General features: G+C 38.0%; 1 protein-coding gene across 1 annotated transcript in view; it reads right to left on the reverse strand.

The window, feature by feature from the left end:
- The window catches only part of BNC2 (basonuclin 2), a 329,796-nt gene that overhangs the window by 16,160 nt on the left and 288,994 nt on the right, over positions 1–24,642 (reverse strand). The window contains exon 5 of the mRNA XM_032675084.1: positions 4,072–6,038. Within this exon, the coding sequence (XP_032530975.1) occupies positions 4,072–6,038 (1,967 nt within the window). The remainder of the gene's footprint in view (positions 1–4,071; positions 6,039–24,642) is intronic.

The raw sequence follows: 24,642 nt of genomic DNA on the forward strand, positions 1-24,642 counted from the left end.
CTCTGGTCAGCAAATATCTAGTCCCTCCTCTTGTCCCCAGCTCAGGATCATCCCCTGAGCAACTGTACCTCAGTGCTGACTTCAAGGACCAACCACATCTACCTTTTTGTAAGACCAACTCAGGATCTGCTGGAGCAGGACTCACAGATGAGGCTGGGAAGCAGATCCTAGGGGAATCTAACCACTGCAACTACAGGCCAATTCTCCTCAATCACAGAACACATCTCTTCCAAGTCCAGAGAGAACTCACACCACAAGGACAAATCTTTCCATTCAAGTGCACAGTTCGTGCAGGGACTTCTTCTCCTCTTACTCTTTTCCATCTATTAAGTTACTTGAAAAAGATGTCTGTCTGTTCCAAAGAAGGTTTATGACACTGTTTCTGCCTAAATTTTTAACATGGTCTCTTTTCTTATTTACTTCCCATTACATTCTTGCAATAAGACCTAGCCTGAACAATATGCCTTTAGAAGAAAGGAGATCTGAAGTAAATACAGAAACAGAAATGGATGAACAGCTAATTCACTGAGTGGCTGTTGAAGAATGGAAGAAAAAGTGGTTTACTGAAGTTTAGTGCTTCCAGGAAAAGAAAGACAAAAAGACTTCTCAATCTGAGAAAAAGACCCAAGATCTAGGTATGTATAAAGTTATTTTAATTAGTGATGTTATTTGTGGCTCAGAAGAATGATGAAAAAAGGCCTTTTAAAAAAATATAGGCTCAGCAGAGCTTGACTACTTGAAAGCAATACTCTCTAATTTTTAGAATGGGTGACAGAATTATTGAGGCATTGACAGCAAGGACCAGGACTCTGCTTTCCTCTGCCTTGACTTGAAAAAAACACATGAGAGGTGGAACTCCAGAATCTTCTGGTTATCTTGACCCCAAAGTTACAAGGACTAGCAGTGGTTAGCTGAAGATCTCAGAAGACATTCCAACATTTCTTGCAGAATGATTTTTATGCAGGTGTTGACCTTGGCACAAATGATGTAGGAATGGTAAAGCTAGATTTGGTCAACCTTAGCATAAATTGCTATAGAATGCTTTCTACAAAGGGAGGGTTGCAGCTCTGACACAGATAAAACCCCTCCTTCAGTCAAAACAGCACTGCATTTTCTCCTGACATGATCTGCTGCCTATGGTAACCAGCAGTCTGTATCACAACCCTACCCCTGCAAAGACCATTTTACAGTAGTGCCACTCACTGTCAACAATTAGGAATTTTGTGTATGTACAGGGCAGGGAGAATACAGTCAAACCTTTGATTAACTAGAGTTACATTGGAAAAGGACTTGAGCCAAATCAGACGTCTCTAAGGAAAACAAAAAGGATCAGCCAATGTTATCTATCTCCACTTAAGCTTGTATTGTCTTATAGAACATAGCTAGCATTAAGACTTTTAGACCTCTAACTAGTTATAGACCTTTAACTAGTTATAATAGGATTAATAATATCATTAACACAATACTAGTAATACAATTAATAAAGTGACTAAAAATAAAGACAATAACTTCATAAGACTGCAAGTTATGGGATAGCTAGAACTCTGCTCTCAGAGTATTGAAAAAAATTTTCTTTTTCTTTCATAAAGCACAAAATTCTAAGCTACTATAACTACTCAAAGATTATGTGAATGACTTACACACAAACAAATCGCAGAGACTTTTTGTAATGTGTCCAAAATGGAACACAAGCCCATTTCAAATATTAGCCAGGAATTATTACTGTATGCTGTAAGTAGCTAAGTCTTACTTCTTATACACCAATTAAAAGCAAAATGTTCTCGAGTTTTTAAGTGAAATTGATTTAAGCAGATGGAAGAAGTTATCCATTTATCTTTGAGGTGCTCTCCATAATCTGAAGAGCTAGAAATTGTATGTACTCTCCTTAAAAAAAAAAAAAAATTCAAAAGGAAGATCAAAAAAAAAACCAACCCCAAACAAATTGAATAGAAAAATTTTTAGGGTAATAAAACAGTTTGCAAGTAAAAAAAAAATCTTTAAATATGCAGCCTACATTTTAAGGTACTGAATCAGATTTTTATTTCATGGCTTGCTTTCAGTAAGCTTAACAGGAGTACGCCACATAGTTGACAAAATATTTTCAAAATGTGCCCTATTTCCAGGTTCTTATCTCAGACATATTTTATGTATGTCATCACAGTCACTCTTTCTTAGAACATCTTAGTCTTTACTATGCTAAAATTTTATTATTACCATGATCTATCAATATATTACTGCTGAAATATAATACACTACATAAAGTTGCAAATCCTAAAGCTAATTACTTCTTACTTCACATGCTCGACACAAAGCTGTTTTGTGTAGTACATGACTGACTTCATAATTCATTTGAGGAAACAGACCGACTAAGCTAAATTCTTCACTAACAAAGGCTGTGCAACACACATCTAAACTCAGCATGCCACTGATTTACATGTTTCCCTTGTCAAATTCAAGTCTCATAAATGTTATCAGCACACCCCAAGAAAATTAGTCTTAATTTAGATTTACCTGCTTTGTGTCCAGTAGTTTCATCCTATTCAAATGCAAACTTCCTAGATCATGCAAACTTCTTAGATGTTCTGAACTTGTATTCTTACGTTTTTTCCTATTTTTCTGTTTAGTGGATTTCATAAATGATGAGAGAAGACATGAGATATTTGGGGACTAGACTCTCCATCAAAACAGTGAATTTTGGCTCCTCAATATCCTTAACACTAACTTGCTTTCATTTTATAAGATACAATATATTCACTTTCAAACCACATCAGTTTCAAAGAAAAAAGTAAAAAAGTGAGAAGCTGCGTGTGAAACGTTTAGTGAGGTTTAATTTCCTTCCTGTGTCTGCTGAAATTTTACAGCCTAATGAAAAAATATGAAACACAAGTAAAGGAAGAAAGGTGAGCCAATCTCACCATCACTCCATGAACCAGAAAGATTTTGTTATGTGACAATATGATCATCATCAGATGCGAGAGCTTTTATCCACAAGAATGAAATAACTGTTATCCTATCACCCTGACAAATTCTATTTATATTACATTTTCTTCAGGACTCAATAAGAACAATCTATTTAAAACAAAACAAAATGAAAAAATCCACAAAATAAAACAAAACAAAACAAACAAACAAACAAAACCAAACAAAAAACAAAACCAACCAAACAAACAAAAAGAACCAGAACACCCCAAAACAAAGAGTTTATAGACCAGCTGCTTCTGTTTAAGCCCAACTGTTTCAGTATTGATGCAGCATAGCTAGGGCATGATGTCATTTGAAGTGTCAGCAGAATATATCCTGGTTGATATTAAAAATATGTAGGGGTCTAGCCTCTCCTCTCTGAATGTGCATAATTCCCATTGGTGGGAAAGGGAGTTGCTCACATGCAGAAAAGAAGATAAAGTAGATTAAATGACCATAGTGGATAGAGATATAAGTTCTACCAAAGAAAAAGACAATGATTTTCTTAATATTTACTCGTTCTCACTACAACACAGTGTCCAGTTTTAAAAATTGAAGTTAATAAAGAATAGCCTTCTAAGGCTTCTTGTTTACTTATATATGACCCTATGGAGACAGAAATCATTCTTTTATTCCAGTCTTTCCATTCTGTCTCTCCATTCATTTATCCAACCATCCATCCACTCCTTCCCCTCCTTCCTAGTTTACTGTTTGATATGCATGCATGGAGATATTTGTTTTGTATACAATGAACTATCTATTTAATAGAAGGTTTTCTTGTTTGAAATGTTGCAGGGAGAAGAAAATAAATGTAATGAAGGCTGTACCTTATAAACAGATGTGCAATACACATGTACACAGGCACACAGAAATTATAATGACATTTATTATCTAGCCAGTCGCTTAAGAGGATGGTACAATATATACCACTCTGAATGCCAAGCAACAATGAATATCTTTAAAGTGATAAATCTGTCTCAATGTCATGGGAACACGACTGTCACTTGTCATTACTCTGCATCTCTCTGTTTCTTCATATATCCTAAACCGCCTATTTTTACATAATTCAAAACATTTAATAATGTAGAAAATCAATTAATATTTACTGACCTGTCTCTGCTTCTCCGTGATGGGAATGCAGCATTACAGCCAGCCACTGTGCAGACATGCATCTCTTTTAAATGAACATTTCGGTAGTGAAGCTTCACACTGTAGGAACTCTTGAAACTTTTCTTGCAAACATAGCAGATCTTGGGGTCTGGGCTGGAGCACATTTCAGCTTCTGGGGAGAACTTCTGGGGGCTGCTGTAGTTGAATGTAGAAGTGAAACTTTCATGAAGAGCAGCCATACTGGCACTGCCTCCGTTGTACAGGCCATACTGGCTCATATAGAACATATCATATGTAGGGTCTGTATACTCTTCCTTCACCTTAATGACATCCTGGTTGGAAGAGTCATTGTGGTTTTCATCTGGTCTGTTACCGTGCATTGTTGATTTTTCACCAGGTTCGTGGAGGTGATCATCGCCTTCCATGGTTTCCTCACACAATTTGGGCTCTGATGACTCTGACTCATTTTCGTAGTCTCTCTCATGCTCCTGGTCTTCTGATGTCATGCTGTCTGCCCTTCTTATGTCTGGTCTGGAAATGCATCTGCTTCTGTCATTTTTGGAAAAGTCTTTCACAGACAGGCCTGGGCTCATTTCCTCCTGAGAATGGCAGTGATTGTCATGACCAATGTCATTCACCATCGTGCTGCTGTCATTCACCTCTTCATCTTCATCATCAAACTCATCAGCAGTATCGATAACTTCCTTTTCAATTTTAACTGGCATGCTTGACTTCCTTGGCTTCTTCTTGGGAGCAAGGTCTGCATTGGGCTCTGGGGTGGGCATCAACACTGAAGGTACTGATGATTCTGAAGGAGGAGGGGGATGCTGCTCCATGCCACTCACTGCTGGTATTATTGGACTGGTAGGGAGTGAGGTTGGAGGACTCACCATCTCTCCAGGAGTAAGTAAATTTCTGTAAAAAGGAGGAACAGGTTGGACAGTCTTTAAAGCCGGGAAGACCAGCTGACTAGGAAGAGGGTTCTGCAGTACAGGGTCTAGAGGGGGAGTGGTAAACCCCATCGGTGGGCGCCCAGGACTTGTTAAAGTTAGGTTGGATTTTGTACTTGCTATGACGGGAGTGGCGGCACCTGATGTAGCACGTATCAGATCTTTGTCACGGTTATTCCTTAGCATAGGCATGTGGAGTCGGGGATTGGGGTTAGCACTGTGGCGATTGCGGCTTCTGAGAGAGCTGAAAACCATGTTGCAGCCTTCAATAGTGCACCGATGCTTGATTTTCAGGTGTACAGCATTGTAGTGGATTTTAAGTGTACCTTTGTCATAGAAAGTTTTGCCACATGCATTGCAAAACACTCTTCCTTTCCTCGAGGCTGACCCCATTCTCCTCATTCTGTGAATTCGGAACGAGCTTTTAGTGTGTTCTGTTTTTGATAAATCACTGACTGGTGTAGGTGTCTGAACAGGAGAGACACAGGCTGGCTCACTTTTGGGCTCAACATTCGTGATGCTGGTCAAAGCATTCCTGCTGGATGTTTGCTCATTCTTGAAAGGTGTAGGGGAAACTTCAGATTCACTGCTCTCGTTATATTCATTTTGGGTTGTAAGACTTGGTTCACGGAGCCTCATTGCTGGCTGTTCCAGCAGGAGGCCATTTGGAGGCAGCCCCAGCAGTGGAGCAGAGACTGGATTTATGTACTGGAATGGAAGCAGGAATGCAAGGCTATTCGGGATGTTTTCAAAATGATGAATGCTGGAAGGGTTGCTATTCTCCAGGTGAGCAAGGAGACTTGGGCTCCTGGTGCGATTATTGCTTTCAATAAAAGTCCTTATATCTGAATCTGTCTTTGAAGATGGCACAGCCACAGCCTGCCCTTCTTTTTCTTGAATTGCCATCAGCTCCACAATAGATTTCGTTTCTCCAAATCTCAGGAACTGCTGAAGGGTAATGATCTCTTCTTCCCTGGACATGATGGCCCAGCGGTCCAGTACCTTGCCTGCAGCATCCTAGAGGCCATATCAAAGAAACAACAAAGACAAACACAATGAAAAAAATTATTGATTCTGCATAATTAGTCAATTCAATAGAAGGTGCTCTGCTGCCTGAACATGAAAACACTAAGCTCAAAAAACAACATGTATACAGTATTAATAAAATTTGATAAAAAAATTACAAACTTTCCAGCCATGCAAATACTGTAATTATAGTCACAGCCAGAAAACTAGATTGAGTTTAATAATGTCAGAGTACACAAAATGTAGACCACAGGGTTCTGTGATCTAAAATGCTTTCAATACTTTCAATTTAACAACAGTGATCTATGTAGAATGTTACTGTTTACAGTACATCAGTGTAAAACATATGAACTGTTGCTGTACACACCATTGCAAAATGCTGAAAGCTGTACCTTAATCACTATCAAATGGTAATATTATGAGAAAGAGCTAAATAAATGCATTTGATAGATTTGCTTCTTAAATATAAGCAGATGTAAGACTAAAGTCACTCATGGGCCATTTCACGAGAAACTTTGATGGAAGGCAGAATATCTTAAAAATAGTACATAATACTTGTACCTTACTCCCTTTTTCCCTGGACTCTTGCAATCTTGGTATGGTTTAGACTCTGGAGATGACTTTTTTTGTAGTCTTGACATAAAATAACAGTTAAAAATATGTAAAAAGTAAGGATCTGATGGATGTAGATAGCATAAATGAGTAAAAATGTTGTCTCCTAGCATTGCCTTCTGATAGCAAGGGAAAAATCCAGAGAGAATACACATCAGTAATCACTAGAATATCTGTTGTTAAATATACATTAAAAAGCATTTCACACTTTCATTTTTGCTAGTAAGCATGAGATTTGCCTGAAGGTAGAACTTAAAAATTCTGCAACGTAATGTCAGGCAATCCATTCCAGTATGTATTGATAAAAATATATTAAAATACTTATATAATGAATACATCATTTTATTGGCATCTTTCCTTCTGGACAAATGCTGGACATAATATTAGCACAGTAACTATAACCAACAAGAACTGTTGCAGGCCATCAAACCAGCACTATTTCAATGCTTCCTCATGCCTTAAACAGCCTTGCAAGATACTCCACCCTACTGTCTCTGATATTTTTAAATCTTGAATCTCAGCCTCAGAACCTTATCCGAACATTTTGGACTATACACTATTGCAAAACCCACTAGCTCTTTTTTGATTATGAAGATTGAGAACACCTTTCTTTCCCTCCAGCACTCCCCTTCCCCCCCCACCGTTTTACTTATTTATTTATTTATTTATTCTTTTTCAGTCTTCAGAGGATTGATTCTTCTCTTCCCTCACATTTCCTAGAGTACCGGAAGACACAATTTTGCACCAAATAGTAAAGCATATGTTTAACTGATTACGGCTGGTTTTATTATTTCAGTTCTGATATGTTCAGTGCAGTTCAACTCTCTGGATACAAAGTTAATGCCGAAGGTTAATGCCATGTGTGTTTCAGTACCTCGGATACAACTACAAAATCTTCAGAAACGCTCCACACATGAACATTTAAAATCAAACCCTGGAAGACAATGAAACCCTCAACAGCAATTAATTATGGAAAATCTTACCCAGCTGACCCCAGATGGAAAGCCCCAGAGACCATCTCTGTGTAGAAAACGTTCAGTCTGTATTTACACAGTGATGAACAAAACATCATGATGCACATGCCGGTTCTTATTTGTCCCCACCTTTGAACATGCATAAGCATTGTGGATGTCTCTAATTTCTATGCCCTTACAGTTCTGTCTTCATGGAGCAGTATTTTACAGGTAGTCAGTACTACCAAATAGAAATAATCTAGAACACCAAAAAATCCCTCCCAAGAACAAAAATTAGTGAAACAAAACAAAACCTAAATGGGACAAGGGGTGGGAGAAAAAAAATATCAACACCACAAAGAAATAATTAAAGGGCAGGTTCCTATCTTAAAACTATAAGATTATATTTGTTTTTTCCCATCGAACTAACTGTTACTACTTTCCCTAAAAGTGTGATGTAAAGCTTCTTATACCTACTTTTCCCAAAACTTCCAGCCAGTCACAGCACCTGTATATATGGGTAATTCCTACTTGGAACTGCAAAGCCAGACTTGGTTCAGACTTTGATCTCCAGGCCTTTGCTGTCAGGTCTGACCCAATCTATATGTACATATTTCTCATCCTAAAACGTAAGTATTAATTCCTTCTAACTGTAACTCCCATTGTTTGAGGACGGAAATAACATTGTCTAATTTACACTGCTTACATGTATTGAATTAGGATTCCTGTCTGCAGCCAGCTGCAGGCTGCTTTGCAATGCACTACTGTAATTTGTTTTGGTTTTGCTTTAATTTGTAAATCACTCACAGGCTTATGTAACAGATGGATGCTTTACAAAAATGGATATGTAAGTAAATAAAAATTAAACGCATCTAGCACGACAATAGCTCAGGAGAATAGTAGGTACAGATCCTGTAACAGACACCCACATGTTAAGTGGAAGGTGGTTTCACACAGTCCCTCATCTGTTGGCTGCACAGCAATGGATGCACAGAACAGGCAGTCAGGCATCTAAATCTGGGGGTTCCCTGTATGCTTTCGGGGAGTTATTCCACATCTTAACGGAGAGAAGCTGGTGCTTAGCTTCATGAGCTTCCTCTTCATGAGACGCCACCACACTTTGTTTCATTTCTTTTAAGGATTTGCAATGAGGAACACCAGACCTTTGGCAGCTGCTAAGCCCCACTTATCAGAGAAACTGGCAGTCAAGGGTGTTATTGTCATGGGGTTACCCTTGCTGCCATAGAAAGAGCAGGGAAAGTTGCCCTTAAATAATGTTTGCCTACCCTTACTAGTTATATCAAGCTTTATCTTGTTAATTTTCAGCAAAACGTAGTTTGGCTCTTTTTGCCCAACAAAAGTAAAGAGAAATTGCACAGATGCATTTCTCTCTGAAGTTTTTTTCCAAAAAAGTTTCACTGCTTGTGGATACTGCATAGCACATGCTTCAATATTTACACAGCGAAAGGTTTCCATAAATCATTGTAAGCATGTATTATGCAAAACGAGATAAAGAATGAATAGGAATGTCATTTTTTGATAAAACTTAAAATTAACAAAAAATCTAACCATTATCTCATTTGAATTTAGCTATAACTAGCTAGGGATCTTTCTGTATATGGTAATATTTGATTAGAGGTTCAAGTCCTTTCTTACATGTAAACGATTTCTTGTTTCTTACAATCTCTCATGCTAAATTTTCTCCCCAAAGCCATTAAATCATATCAACAATTAAATACTTCATGACAAAAGGTTCCAATTTATATTACTTTTTTCAGCTCACAACTGATTAAGCCAAGCCTCCTGTGACAATGTGTACAAGGAAGTTAGTGAGTACAGAGATAGTACTGCATGCTTACAGCTCTAAGCCAGGCAGCAGACAAGTAAGCCCAACCCGTACAGCATACATTGATGTTCCTTCTTTGTCCATGCAGCCTTGCTTTTAGTCTTTTAGTTTTCATTTTACTTTTTTTTTCTTTTTTTACTGTATGGATCTCTCACACAATCGCAGATGGCGAAAATCTTTTTCTAACTCTAAACACACACTCAACTCTATTATTTGTATAGATACAGGTCCACATATATACATACATTAGATCTGTAATGTAATGTCATAGTTAATCACCCTGAATCTGCCTCCTCATTTTTGCTGACTTTATGTTATGAAGAGATGTGCGTGTCACAATATGTCAGGATACATCTTGTCTTAAACTTGTGGGTCAAGCAGAACAAGTGATGGGTGTCAAGATGCTTATCTTAGATGAAACAAACAGGCTACAATAGCAGATGGACACAAAGATCACTCCAGTTTTTAGAAGCTTAACTGGGGAGGATTCTGAAGGTGGGTCTTCATTTTCTGAAGGCCTTTAGCCTTTACAAACTTCAGGCTTTCAATTTAGCTTTAAAACATCCCAATTTAAAAACTGCCTGTTCAGAAAATAAAAAGTCTACACAAGCACACACTATAAACATACACTGTAAGCCTTGAACATTCATTATGAAACCAGTTATTTTGAACTCTCATTTTGTATGTGAAGCTCCTTTGACTCCTGTGCCTGCATTACCTGCAGGTAATTTTATATGCTTGAACTCACACAGACACATTTATGTACATACACAACACAGACTTTTAGCATTTCTGTTTCATCTTACTGATTCACTTCTTGGCATAGATAAAATGCAGATATACACCTGGCTGAATACACAGTGAGAGATGACTGTACAAGAGCTGAGATTAATAGAAAGGTTAAAAAAAATTTACATTGCTTCTTAAACTAGCTTTATGTTCTGGGGAACACTCAAGGATTATTTTCCGGCACTATTGTGATAACTTCTGAGAACCACTCAAAGCTCTATAGAAAAACTCATTGATAAGCTTCATATTTGAGCAAGTTTACATATATACATCCTAAACTGCTGCTTTTAATGCATATCAGCTAAGCATCCACATTACAAAATGTTTCATAGATATATTTTTAATTAAATAATTAGGCAAGCCTAGAGTTTATCACAAATCTTTCTTCTATAAGCCATTCTTAAAGAGCTATATATTTTCTAGCTGATCTCAAGGAAACAGTTTGAATGCAGCTGTAACAGTTGAAAAGCAGACTAGCAGACTAAAATATATTAATTCGGTCACACTATAATAGCAAAGGATGACTTTAATTAGGGTGTAGACAGAAAAAAAATCAACATTTGTTTCTAATAAAGAAAAGCCTGCATAATTTCCATGATTTAGGGTTTGTTGTTTTTGTTTGGTTGAAATTCCCAGAAGCACCTCTTTGTTCTCAATTAAACTTCAAGCTGTTACACTATGGGTAGTCCTGCTACTCCTGGGGTAAGAATTACTCAAAGTGTGCAGCAGCACACCAACTCACATTAGTACAGATGGGGCAATGTGCAACATCCCTAGTTCATTTTGGCTAACTCCCACTGACCTCAGTAGGACCAAACTAAGGCCTCTATCTAGTTTTCCACAGAAATACACACTCACATATTTAATCAGATGCTCATTTTCCTGATGGGAGTTTTTACTATGCTGAAGCTAACTCACCGTTGCTCCTGTAAACATGAAGAAAAGGTATGCATCCTTGATCACTGTGATTCTACACATGCAATTGAGATTTACATACTTAGTCTGCAAACAGGCATGGTTGAAATTTTTTTCCCTCAGCTGTCACTTCTCATCCACCTCCCACCAGTCTCCCTTTAGCAACGGAAACCATATGAACAAATGCATGCTTAAGTGTCAGCAGTCCTTTCCTTGAGTTATACTGCTGCAGTAGGAACAAACAGTGCAGCACTACTGAGTTCTCAGTCAATAATGGAAATCTTTATGTTTTGGCAGCCTCCACTCTGCTAGAAAAATCAAAACTGATAGATATTCTTCCTTTCTGACACCCCCTTTCTCTTATTAGTTGAACTTGCTTTCCTTGCCCCAAAGACACAAGGTATACATGAGAATACTGGCATGCTACAGCAGGAGAAGAGAAGGCAGCTGTCTCTCCCCAAAGTATCACTGAGAATGACACTGGAAGTGTGTATTCAAATGAAGAGTAGCATGAAGGAGACTTTTTACTTACATACATACATACTAATGTACTCACTTTGTTGCCAGGTTTATAATAGTACTTGCTCTGGTTGCTCTTTAGACTTTAAGTCTCCTTACGCATTCAGGGACAAAAATTTTTGCGTTTTGACCACAGCTACCTTTGCAAACTTTACTAACTGCAGATAGTGGGGCAAATCTAGCTGCACTTTACATTCAGAGTAATTGCACTATACATCTGGAGTAATTCCACTGACCACACTGAAAAGTAATTTTGACATAAGTTAGCCCTGAAATGTGTGAATATATATTGGGGTCATACCACCACGGTGGAGCACAGCAGCTGTGTAACAATGCACAGGAGCTCTGTTCAATGGTTTTGGAGTGAAAGTGAGGAACATCATTTCCTGCTGAAACTGCAGATGAAACATAAGGCAGTGGAATGCAATAACCGCAGGAGAAACCTAGCCAGGACACCACCGTTAACCACCCACACTCTTGTTTAATGGCCTACAGGGTCTTTATTGAGCAGAAGTATGCAGGTGTTCTGTTTCATCTCTCATCCCAAAGATGTATGCCAGGAGCACATACTCCTCCCTGCACAAGCAACCTGCTGGACTGCTGGTTATGGACTAAGTTGCATGGAGTGGTATGAAAATACTGGATCCCCAACAAATTTTGGGGACTGTACTTCCTCACAGCGCACATCAATTGCAGAATATCTATTCATTAGGTTAATCAACCTTAAAATACTCTGTTATATGCCAACTATAAAGCACCTATATGGATTAGGGGTAGGGAAGACAGTGTCTTCCTGTTTTTTGAAAAAAAATATTAATTTGAACTCTTTCCCACTCTTCATGAATGCATATGCACCTCTGCAATTCCAGTGAAACTATTAGGATGCAAGAGCACCAGTTTTAAATGCTTCTTCTGATTTTTCAAACATATTGTTTGACTTCTGATAGAATATTCACTTTGTTATGGAATGTTCTTGATTATGGACCAGATAAGAATATATAATTCACAAGATGATGGTTTTCTTTTTCCTGCATAACAGTGCATAAAGCATTTTTATTTTTAATACTATGATAGATCACTGTGGGGTTACAATGTATGTAATCAAAACAGCTCAAGCTTTATTTAATCAAAGCAATGACATCAACTGTCTTTACAGTTGGGTGCCTGACAAGGTTTTTTTCACATCAAATGTCTGTCCATACTTGGAGTAAAAGCATCTAAGTACAGCCAGAGTCTGACACTCTTGAATTTACTAGTTTTCACAGTGGTGTCACTCTGCTGTGGTTTAACCCCTGCTGGCAACAGCACCACTGTTTCACTCAGCACCACTGAGCCGCTCACTCACTCCTCCCTCTGCCCCCAGTGAGGAGAAGAATTGGAAAGAAAAGGTAAACATTGTGGGTTGAGATAAGAACAGTTTCATAAGTGAAACAAAATAAAATATACTACTACTGCTATCTTTGGTAATGAAAAGGAGAAAGGAATAAAATGTAAGAGAAAAAAGTAATACACAATACAATTGCTCACCACTTGTTGACTGATACCCAGCCTGTCCCTGAGCAGTGATCAGTCCCTCCCAGCCAACTCTCTACAGTTTACATAATGGGCATGATATTCCTAGGGTATGGAATAATCCATTGGCCAGTTCAAGTCACCTGTACTGGCCATGCTTCCCCCACCGGCTTCTTGTGTACCTGCTCTCCGGCAGTGCATGAGACACTGAAAAAGTCTTTGGTTTAGTGTTAAGTGCTACTTAGCAATAACTAAAAATCAGTGTGTTATCAACAAGATTCTCATACTAAATCTAAAACACAGCACTGCACCAGCTACTAAGAAGACGATCAACTCCATCCCAGCCAAAGCCAGGACAAAGCACTATGGTGTCAATAACATTTGCTTTGATTTACAACTGTTACATTGCTGACAACTATTAAAAGGCAAAATATGCCACTGATAGCAGTGAAACTCCTGTTAGCATGGATACAAATTGACTTTTTAAGCTTTAAGAAGATTCAAAGTAATCTTTTAGCAGTTGTCCTTATCTCATTTATTTTGAAATACTAATGCCACTTCCCAAGTATTTTGCTCCTCTCACTCCAAGAACTGCACAAATTTTCAAATGCAAACATTTATTGTCTTTATCATCCATTCTGGTAGAAACTTTCAAAAGACTTGACTAATGAGGATTTAATGTGAGGTAAGCAGATGCTTTATGGTATCGGCTCACAAAAATATTTTTAATGCATTCTAAAGGTGAGGCATTTGTTCTCAACATTACTGAAATGGTACAATATCAAGAATTTATTCAAATTGTTTATTCACATACCTTACCTTTGAAATCCACAACCTTGGACTCCAAGTAGAGAAGAATATTTTGATACCTTTGCTTCTCTGCAGCGTTTTAGAGTGGAACACTCACTGAAGTATCTTGAGAAGCTTTACCATTACCTTGTGGAGTGTTTGTCCTTTGACAGACACGGCTATTAAAGGCAATCAAACCACCAAGGACATGGTGTATGAAGGCAAAGTATTTGTATTGCATGAGCTGCCATGGACCATTTTCAGGATAGTATGTAAATAGAGACACAAACTTGCTAAGCTACTGAAATAATTCCAGCTCTAAATTAACTGTAGAACAGAATTTGGCATGTAAGTGGGTTGGAAATACCCATCATGCATATAACCATAGCAATGATTGATTTTAAGACTCACTTTCACTAATTGCTGCATATATAGTTGCCCATTCTGTTATGGTATGTAAGAAAATTTGCCTTGATGCTATCAGTCCCTAAAAATCACTTGTGGTTTTAATGTTTTACTGAGAAGTAAAGTTATGTTTTCTCTGGTTTTCTTGCAATAAATGTAGTAAGCTCCTTCTGAGTCTCAGTTTCACCAACAGTGAAAGAATGACACATAATTTTTATGAGAAACAGGAAATGTTTGCAAAGGGCACTGATGAGGTATGGTATATGAAACACACACAGCCACAAGAGACATCCAGACTCTCTTTGACCAAGAACTTCCCCAATGCACAATGTGATAATACAAATAAATCATGTCTGATATCCTTGCTCCATCTAACACGAACTACACCAAATGCAGGGCAAGACATCTAACAGTCAAGTAAAATCAAATTATCAGATGGTTCTTGCCTCACTTTAAAATCTAAACTGACTAAATTCATAACTGTGACTGGAAAATATAACCAACAGAGGCTGAATCTTCCTGGGCTTATAAGTAACATTTCCAACTAAGTTAGTAAGAAATTTGCCTAACTAGGGGCATTGTAAGGAACTGAGAAGTTGCCCGAGGACACGAACAGTGAAGTAAAAGAGCCAATAAGTTATAGTCATAAACTGGATTGCATTACCTGCTTGGCTTTCTGATTGAACCCAAACTGTGTTTCAATAAGGGGATTCAGCTGTACTATACGCAGGATATATGAATGGTAGCAGAACCAGGAGATTGATTTCCATCTTTACTATTCATTAGGGGACTACGCATTATTACTTGCAATATATACAACATGATCTTAATGAGGCCTTTTTCATTTTACTGTTTACCGAAAAAATTTACACCGAAAAACACAGGTGTGCCATAGGTGGCAATGTGATGCAAAAGGGAGACAGCAGGGTGCAGAAGTGACACCAAAAAGGCAAAGGTCACTGGAATATAAAAATGCCACGGTACATGAAGCAAGCTATCAGTTTGAACATATTAGAGGCACTGAAATGCAAAAGAAAGTGGGGGAATTATATCACAGTGTACAAAGTAATAATAACTGTGCCTGCATGTCTTAATACCCTCTTGTCCCAGCAGTCCTGACTTTCTAGGCAGCCCACTTCTCCACATTAACAGTAGTCATTTGGAGAGTAGCAAACGTGCCATTAGAAGCACTTTTACAAGTGTATATTCATCCACCAATTAGCTTAATGTGGCTGCTTTCTGCATATTTTCTATCCAGGCTTGCACAAATCTTATTAATATTTCCCCCTAGCGCTTTGACAGATTACCTTGTCATTATGCATCCTGGAGCCTTTTAAACAATATGGGTAAACTACTGTTTGCGAGGTTAATGACAATTATCCCCTAATTACTGCATAAGTCACTCAGTCCACTTTATCTCATAGGCAGGGTTCTGCTCTGTGTATCTGCCATTGTGTCACTGTAAATGAATCTTGTATAGCTATGTTTATCTGTCGTTGCCTTGTAAATTACACCGACAGAAGAATGAACAAATTACTGTGTGTCATCACTTAAATACAGCTTCTGATAAAAAAACATCCCACAAGCACAGCACTTGAATTTTAGCCTGATCACAATTAGCAAACACATATTGAATGTTTTGGGAGACAGAAGTGGATGGGACATAGAGTGGTGGAAGAAGGTTTTGAAGTGGTAACAGCAGTAAAACAGAAAAACTATAGAAATCTACACTAGTAGTAATTCCATGAACACTTCCTGAGAACTATTCTCTTAATTTGAATGTTGATAGATGAGCTAGTGATAGTTTCCAAATAATCTCATATTCAGGGCTGTGCCGAATTCCACAATATCTGTTGTTTCTGATCAAAACCACATGAGATCTTTTTTAGTTGAAAAAATTCAAACAAAGTTGGAACAGAAGTAGCATTCATAAAACCACAAGTAATGCTATTTTAATGCATGCATTTCAGAGCAACATCTACCTCAGGAGAGGAATGCAGAATTGGCAAATACCAACTTCCTGGTATATTCCATTTTCTGAGGCAACTTCAATGTCATAGTTAAGAGTACTTCAGTGGTAGGACATCACTGAGACAGATATGTCCTGCTTTGAGAAAGAATGTTGACTTTTTATTGTCCTTGATTCCTTCTTTCACCAAAGACAACTCAATCAACAAGAAGTGCATACACAGTTAGTGCTCAGAGACAAAATAAGTCTATAGTAAAGAACATTAAAACAACAGCTGCTGTTTTAAATAATGCCTGTTCCTATATTGGTGTTGGAGAGGTAACTTCATAGTTCTAGGAACCACAGTAATTTCAAACAGTACAACAAAGACAGTGCATTTCCACTGTGTCCTGGGAAGGTCCCTTCTTAAGTCAGAGAAGGTCTTTTAATGCTGGTTTTGTACATTGTTGGCAAGCACCGTAATTGCAAAGAGTTAGTAACAAGTGCACTTCTTTCTGTGGCTTCTTACTCAGGCTACAAATTTAATTTTCTTAAGCTCAGCGCAGTGACATCACCTGAACTGCCTCTCAGCACTGGCTTGAGCAGAACCTGATTCTTCTCACTCCCCCTCAAACTCTTAACTTATTTAACTCTTAAAATTCCCTGCTTGCCAGGAAAATGGATGATTCGTGGAGCAAGATGCTTTTTTACTTAGACGAAACTGCCTGTCATGCAGATTTCAGGAAAAACAATGCAAAACAATGGGTACATCAACCCTGCATCCTGCAATGAGGTTACACAGTAACGCATTTTACCATCTTTGAGGACACGCTTTATACACATATACAATACATTCACAAATGATATATGCATTGATATGATAGCGCTACATAGTTGCATATTTAAAATGTATTTGATTTTACCTTATAATTTATACATCTCCTCATTTAGTAAACCTTCTCACATTATTCACATCATAAAATATATTCTGCACGAGCTTCTGACCAATGTGGTACAAAAAAAATTGAAGTCAGGAGGACAACATGCAAATTGGAGCACATTATGAATCATGAAGTGTAGCACTATAAGACTGTTTAAGCTGCAGTACAAGAAAAAGGAAAGGTCAGAATTCTCCAAAACCTAGTGATTATTTACTGTAATTCAAGAGCTTACACCAACATTGAAAACCTTTTTATCAATGTAAAGTGTACATTTATTTTGCTGGATTACAATAGTGTCATATCTAGAAAGAACGGACAAACCGACATATAGAAAAATTACTGATATTACTGAAAATAACAGTGGTTTGAATAGAACACAGATGAGGGTGGCACCTTTGACCACGCTCTCAGTATAACTTGTAAGAAAAAGCTGTAGTGAAATGGTAAGAAAATGTAACAGCCATCACTGCCAGGGATAACTGAAAAGATGATTGATTTTGAGTAAGTACTACCTCAAGGGTTTGGGTCCTACTAGGATTGATCTTTGTATCTGTCCTGTGTTCAGTCAATGCAACTTTCAGCAGGGTATCCACTACAGAAATAAATGGAAGTGCTGCAGTAATCCTCCACCCTCCCTCTAAGTATATTATTTTCTCTCTATGTTGAAGGAAAAAACCCAGTAATGTAGTAGATGGTAAAGTGACACAGATGGTTTAAAAAGTTTAAAAACACAGAATGCTTTTATTGTCATATACAATACTATTTGAAAAAAAAAGTGTTTCAAAATTATTAATATGTCTCTTTGAATTTCAAGGTTCTTTGGCCTCTGACTTTTGCTAATAGCAGTGAAACTGCCAAAAGCTTTACTGAAATTCAAAAAGATTACGTCAACTGGCTTTCCTTGATTAACTAGGTGGGTTACCTTGTCAAAAAAGGAAAGTAATGATACATATTGACAGTACAGATTGAACAGAAGAATAAGTAAGTCAATGCTAGATGTTGGAGATTAACAAGCACCATTCACTGGTCTAACCCTGTATTTAGGTAAAATCCCCTTTTCGCAAACATAACGTATGTTCTGCATGAGTAAATTCTTCAAAGTCAAGCCATGCTAGGGTCTGTGCCACCCCTCTCATTCTTCCATTCAAATGGCCTAATATAATATGATGGGCATAGGCATAGAAGTGACCTTAGTTCATGCACAAAAAGTCTTTATTTTCTTTAGTCAGTTTGCAGCTTCAGAGTTACTGTTTGAACCACAGGTGTAAACGACTGAAATGCTTGGAAATTTAAACTGAGCGACTGAACTATACCTGTTCTTAAAGAAGGATCTAAAACATCAAACAGAAATCTCATAAACTACAAACATCTGTACCTGAAAAGAAAAACAGTATTTTTGCATTTTTAATGCATTTTCATAGAAAAGGAGGTGGAGGTGGGCATCCCCAAGGAAACTGAAGCTTTAATCCTAGACTCACTAGCCGCTTTTGGTGTGTTCTGGACAAATCATGGTCTTTCCATGTCTCAGATCCTTGTCTTTAAAATGGACATAGACAATATTTCCCCTTACTTCATGATTGTGATGTAAAGCATGCCACAGAAAGGCTGAAGTCCAGGAAGCACTATTCTATGATTCTATATGTAATACAGAATTCAGTCCTGCCTGACCGACTTCATCTTCCTTTAGGACCAGGTGACCTGTCTAGTGGATGAGGGAAAGGCTTTGAATGTAATCTACCTGAACTTCAGTAAAGCCTTTGATATTTTTTCCTACAGCATTCTCCCAGAGAAGCTGGCAGCCCATGGCTTGGACAGGTGCACTCTTTGCTGGCTTAAAAACTGGCTGGAGGGTCGGGCCGAGAGAGTGGTGGTGAATGGTTCTGCATGCACACAAGTGGTACATGTCACAAGTGGTGTCCCCCAGGGCTCAGTGTTGGGGCCAGTCCTGTTCAATATCTTCACTGATGATCTGAATGAGGGAATTGAGTGTACCCTCAGTAAACTCATAGGCAACACCAAATTGGGTGGAGTGTTGATCTGCTGGAGGGCAGGAAAATAGTGTGGCCAACAAAACCAGGGAAGTGAACATCTCTCTGTACTCAGCACTGGGGAGGCCACACCTCAAATCCTGTGTTCATTTTTGGGCCTCTCAAAAGAGGAAAAACACTGAGGTGCTGGAGAATGTCCAGAGAAGGGGAACAGAGCTGGTAAAGGGTCTGAAGTACAAGTCCTATAAGGAGGGGCTGAGGGAGCTGAGGGTATCTATCCTGGAAAAAAGGAGGGTCAGGGATGATCTTAACACTCTCTGCAACTCTCTGAAGGGAGGTTGTAGCAAGGTGGGGTCTGGTCTCTTCTTTCAGGCAACTAGCAATAGGGCAAGAGGACATAGCCTCAGCCTGTACCAGGAGAGGTTTAGATTGGACATCAGGAGGAATTTCTTCACTGAAATGGGTGTCAGGCATTGGAATGGGCTGCCCAGGGATGCGGTAGAGTCAGTATCCCTGGAGGTGTTCAAGAAATGACTGCATCTGACACTTGGTGCCATGGTTTAGTTGACAAGGTGGTGATCAGTCAAAGGCTGGAATCGATGGTCTTGGAGGTCTTTTCCAACCCAAATGATTCTGTGACTGTGATTCAATATAACCTCAAATAAACAGTTTATTGTGAACTTTACCTGCCTTTACGAACACTGAAACAACTCTGTCCTGCAGTAAGGTTTTAAATGAACTGAGCTACAGAAGAATTGAAAAGACAGACTTAGAAAGTGCCTGTCTAGAGAACTGTCCTTTTTGGTGGAGGACAGTGGGACACAGCTGGAAGGATCCACTTCTACAATATCTGGACATGTAAGCCACTGTCAGTCAATGAACACCTTTTCTAGTTCATCTTCTCAGAGAATGACCTTTATTACACTATGTTGTAATTGTTTCATTCATGCTTATTATGTTCAGAGCTTCCCAAGTGAAATAATTCTCAAATAAAAATACCAATCCCTCTTCCCCAAATGGACACCAATAAACTGTCATTCGATTACTTCTAGCACAGCAAACTCTAAAGGAAATAACAGTGCTCACACTTACAAGTTTCTTTTGATAACTTTACAAGCAGCTCTCTTACCCTAGGGGACAGACAGACTCTGCCTAATACAGAAGAGACTCCCCTGAATACAAATATTTGTTGCAAAGCAAATAAAAAGTATTATTTTCATAAAAAGAGAGCAGTAAGAATAGCTTGGCAAAATGCAAGCAAAAAGTTTCTTTTAATGTCTTTGGTACATTTCCAGCTCTTAGAAATAGCATCCAAAGTTAGTGCAACTGTGGCTGATAAAGCAGGCTTAGAGCTGCCTTTCAACTTTCACTTTTTAATAATAAAAAGTCAATAAATGGAGGATTATAAGCCTTTTGGTTTTGATTTTGTATATGAAAAACAAAAGATGACAAGGTTATGGTGGTGTACGAAATTCAGGCCACAGCCATGATGATGCAAATATTTTATACCCTGTTTATTTACTGCACTCTACCATGAGACTGAAATAAAGATTTAAAATTAATTTTCTTTTTTACCTATATCTATTTATCTATCTATCTTATGTGGACACACCATCTTGAATATGCATTCTGAAACCCAGAAAATTAACAGCTTCCATTTCAGATCCTAAATAAATTATGAATGTCTATTTTAAAAGAAAACAAGGAATAGTCTGGATAGCAATGTGCGTACAACTCTAAATGCTCATATAGAGCCAAAAGCCTTGTGAATTACACTATGGAGCAAAGGGGAAGTATCATGCTGTACAAAAGAATAAAGCGAATCTCTTAGCAATCACAGACTCCTTCAGCTGTTCCTTAGTGATGACACTATTTGAAATTAAACTGTTTATTTGTGAAGGATGTAAGACTCTCCATTTCCTTATTCTAAGGCAGACCAACTGAGCTTGGCTCAAGCATGATAATAACACAGAAAACCTTTTACAGACAGGCCATATTCCCGCAATCTTGAAAAAGGTAAATAGAAACTGAACGCTACGAAACAATGTCAGTTTTGTCCACACAGGACAGTAAGGTCAGACCTCTATAGGAATCTGTAAAACTCACAGTAAATGGAGTTATAATTTAGAAGCTATTTAAAACACAACACATCTGTATGTCTTGCAGTCCTCTTAGCAAGAAATGATCGCTGCTAGCTAAATCATTAGAAATGCAACAGTAGTATTGTTATGTGATCAACTTCTAGAATTGTTTTCTCCATTTTTTTCTTAAGTGAACTACAGAGTAATTAATTCTATTTGGTGGAGCTAAACAGGCAAGGTTACCTATAACATGGTCATCTCAAATCACATGAGTTTGAAGGAGGGTACAGCACTTTCAAAAATCCATTAATCAAATCAAATTACTATGCAGGATTCACCATTGGAACATCACAGCAGTGTGAGCATATTTAGACAATTACATTGTAGTATACTCATAGCAGGAAGGACATAGCAAACAGTAGCAGCAGGAGGCTAGTACACGCAGCAATGCAGTGGCTTATACCTGCTTTACTGATCTGAGGGAGTGAAAAGCATTGCATTTAAACTCAGACAAAGAAGGTACTATAGGTACTGCACAACTTATGAACACCCTATGTGTGAGAACTAGGACAGAGGATAAAACAATAGCCTACTCCCTCTGCAGTCATATACCCACCTCTTTTTCCTATTTTTCAACCAGAGCGGTGAGAGCTGTGACTACAGAACACCCATCTATAGTATAACCATCCACAAGTGAGCACAGACTGGGCTGATGCCAGAGCAGTAAAAGCGGCATTCACTTAGTATTGTAAGCACTTTGTATTGTACAGAGCCCTCTAAGGAAGATTGATTTCCATAAAGCCCCATTTCCATCTCAAGGTACTGATGATGCCATAAGCCACAAGAGTTTCTCCATTCAAAGTCCTGTAGTGGAATTTTAGACTCACCACAAGAAGCCCAGGCATTAGCCAGGGCTCAAGGAATACAGGCACATATGGTAAGGCATAGCATTAGGTTAGCCACAGAATCAAAGAGCAACAAACCAAGACAACAGTGTCTAGCTTTAAAATAGTTACACACACACCTTTCATGCATTTTGTCTACATTGTCTAGAGAATGCTGCCTATTATTTAAAATTTTTTAATCATCACTTTTGATCATTTCATCATCTCTACTGCCCAGGTAAAAGCTGTCTAGTCAAAGAAATTGAGGCAGAATTCCCAGAAACAATTGTAATAAAAGTTTCTTGGACTTTACTGTATCTCAATGTTTTGGCATTAATTTGTGGAAAACACAGTGGCTTTTGATAGTGCTCTTCTGTCACTTCATTTATCTGGCTTGCATTTTGTGTTGTGTGTAACTTGAGCACTGTTATACTTCAAATGGAGTAGAAAAAGTGTTCTCCTCTCCTGTGCCATACAGGCCTTTGAAATAAGACAAAACTGACAAAAGGAGAAAGAAAAAGGCATGAGATATGTCATGTTCAAGACAAACTTCAGAGAAAATACATGAGAGTCACAATGCACTTCCTGTATTTTGAAATTATTTAGTATCAGTATGATGTTACAATCAGGAAAACCAATCTCATTTGGAGTACGAGCACAGCACTCACAACACTTGCAGAGACACCATAGCTAAAGAACTCACTCTCTAATGACTCCTGACATTACACCCAATCAATATATAAAAGCTGTTGGCTTAGTTTTCAAAATACACTTTTCAAATACGTGATGAAGCCTCCATGATGTACAGCTCAGCATAAATACGTAAGTGTCCCCTGAACCTCAGGTGTAGCTGCTTGTCAGGAATGCAGATGCTGGTGACATCTGCCTCACCGGGGACTGAGCGCTCCACTGATTCAATAAGGCTACACAAGTGCAACAGGCCTTGATGTCAGTTACATGGTTTTACATACCTACCATGTCAGTGGTTCTCAGCCTCCCTGGGAATTTATTCAGATATAAGTGTATTCAGCCCATAACAATGTCTTCTACCTGCCAGAGAGCTAGAAATATTCTCACCTTTTATGAATCTACAGTGCATGACTGCTGGTGTTTTACAGGTTGGAAGGGAGAGGGAGAAAAAGAGAGACAGAGAGAAGAGAGAAGAGAGAAAAGAAAAGAAAAGAAAAAGAGAAGGGGAAAGGATGCGGAGAAAGAAAGGGGGAAGTAAAAGAAAAACAAGGAGAATGAAAGTGAAAAGGAGAGAAAGAGGAGAGAGGATAGTTTTTTAGAACTTCTGTTTCATTCCTGTTTTATCTATTTCTCTAAGAATAAATCTACCTACATACCTACAATATTTGTCCAAAAACTATTTCAGAACTGCTGAAAGTTTAGAACACTGACTGTCAATACCACAGTTCTTAACCACCATTTCCTTCTCTCTTCTATTTAGAAGAGATCGTATTAAAAATTAAAAATTCCAGTCTTTCACATTCCACAAGCGTCCAGTCCAACTACTTGCTGACGTAAACATGCTCATGCGCTTATGCAACTGTGACCCAGATCAGTTAATTTTTAGCTGCAGATGTAAAATACAAACAAGCATTAGGAAAGGCATGAGTGCTGGAATCAGACTAAATTTCTGTATACTTTGCACACTGAGGCTGGGTATCACTAGAAAAAACGACATAAGGAACCTTCAATGCCCTCTTACCCACTATTCACTGACAAATTAATACACAGTGTTCTTACTGTGTAACAGCCTCTTCTTTTTCTGTGAGTTTAATTCTGATCATATTGTCAGTAACAACGACTAAAAGAGTGTATTATTAAGGGATTTTTTTAACAGCACTATATATCTAAGATGCAAGATAAAATTGATTTGAATAAGCTTATCTACCTAAAAATGTATCTTTCCTCCATTAACACTCCACCCAGATGTCCAAATATTATCAGATACTGATAAAATGAAGAATCCAAGCATATTGTTTCTGCTGTTATTATTCACAATAGATAGATAAATAAAAAATAAGTTCTAATTTCAAGCAACAACTGTAAAACATTGTCCTCATGCAGCCAGTCACCTCAAATCATGTAATAATTATGAAATTATGCAACTTTTTGCAAATATTCTACAAAAAAACTCTCACAAAATCATATAAGACTTCCAGTGTCTATACAGAGAACTTGGTAGTAGTGTAAGAATCTGGAATGGTTATCAATACAATAGGAACGAAAGTTCTTGGTACTGGCTCTCATGCACATACACTCAGACTTTAGTGGGGAAATAGAGTGGTGACCGTAAATGTTTGCCATCAGAAAGGTTATGTGCCAGATGACACAGTACTTAAAAGTTTAACATTTTGAAAAGAAAAGGAAAGTAGCAATTTACTGTCAAAATGAGAATCTAGGTTTT

The sequence above is a fragment of the Chiroxiphia lanceolata genome, chromosome Z (genome assembly GCF_009829145.1).
Source record: "Chiroxiphia lanceolata isolate bChiLan1 chromosome Z, bChiLan1.pri, whole genome shotgun sequence".
NCBI classification, from domain to species: domain Eukaryota; kingdom Metazoa; phylum Chordata; class Aves; order Passeriformes; family Pipridae; genus Chiroxiphia; species Chiroxiphia lanceolata.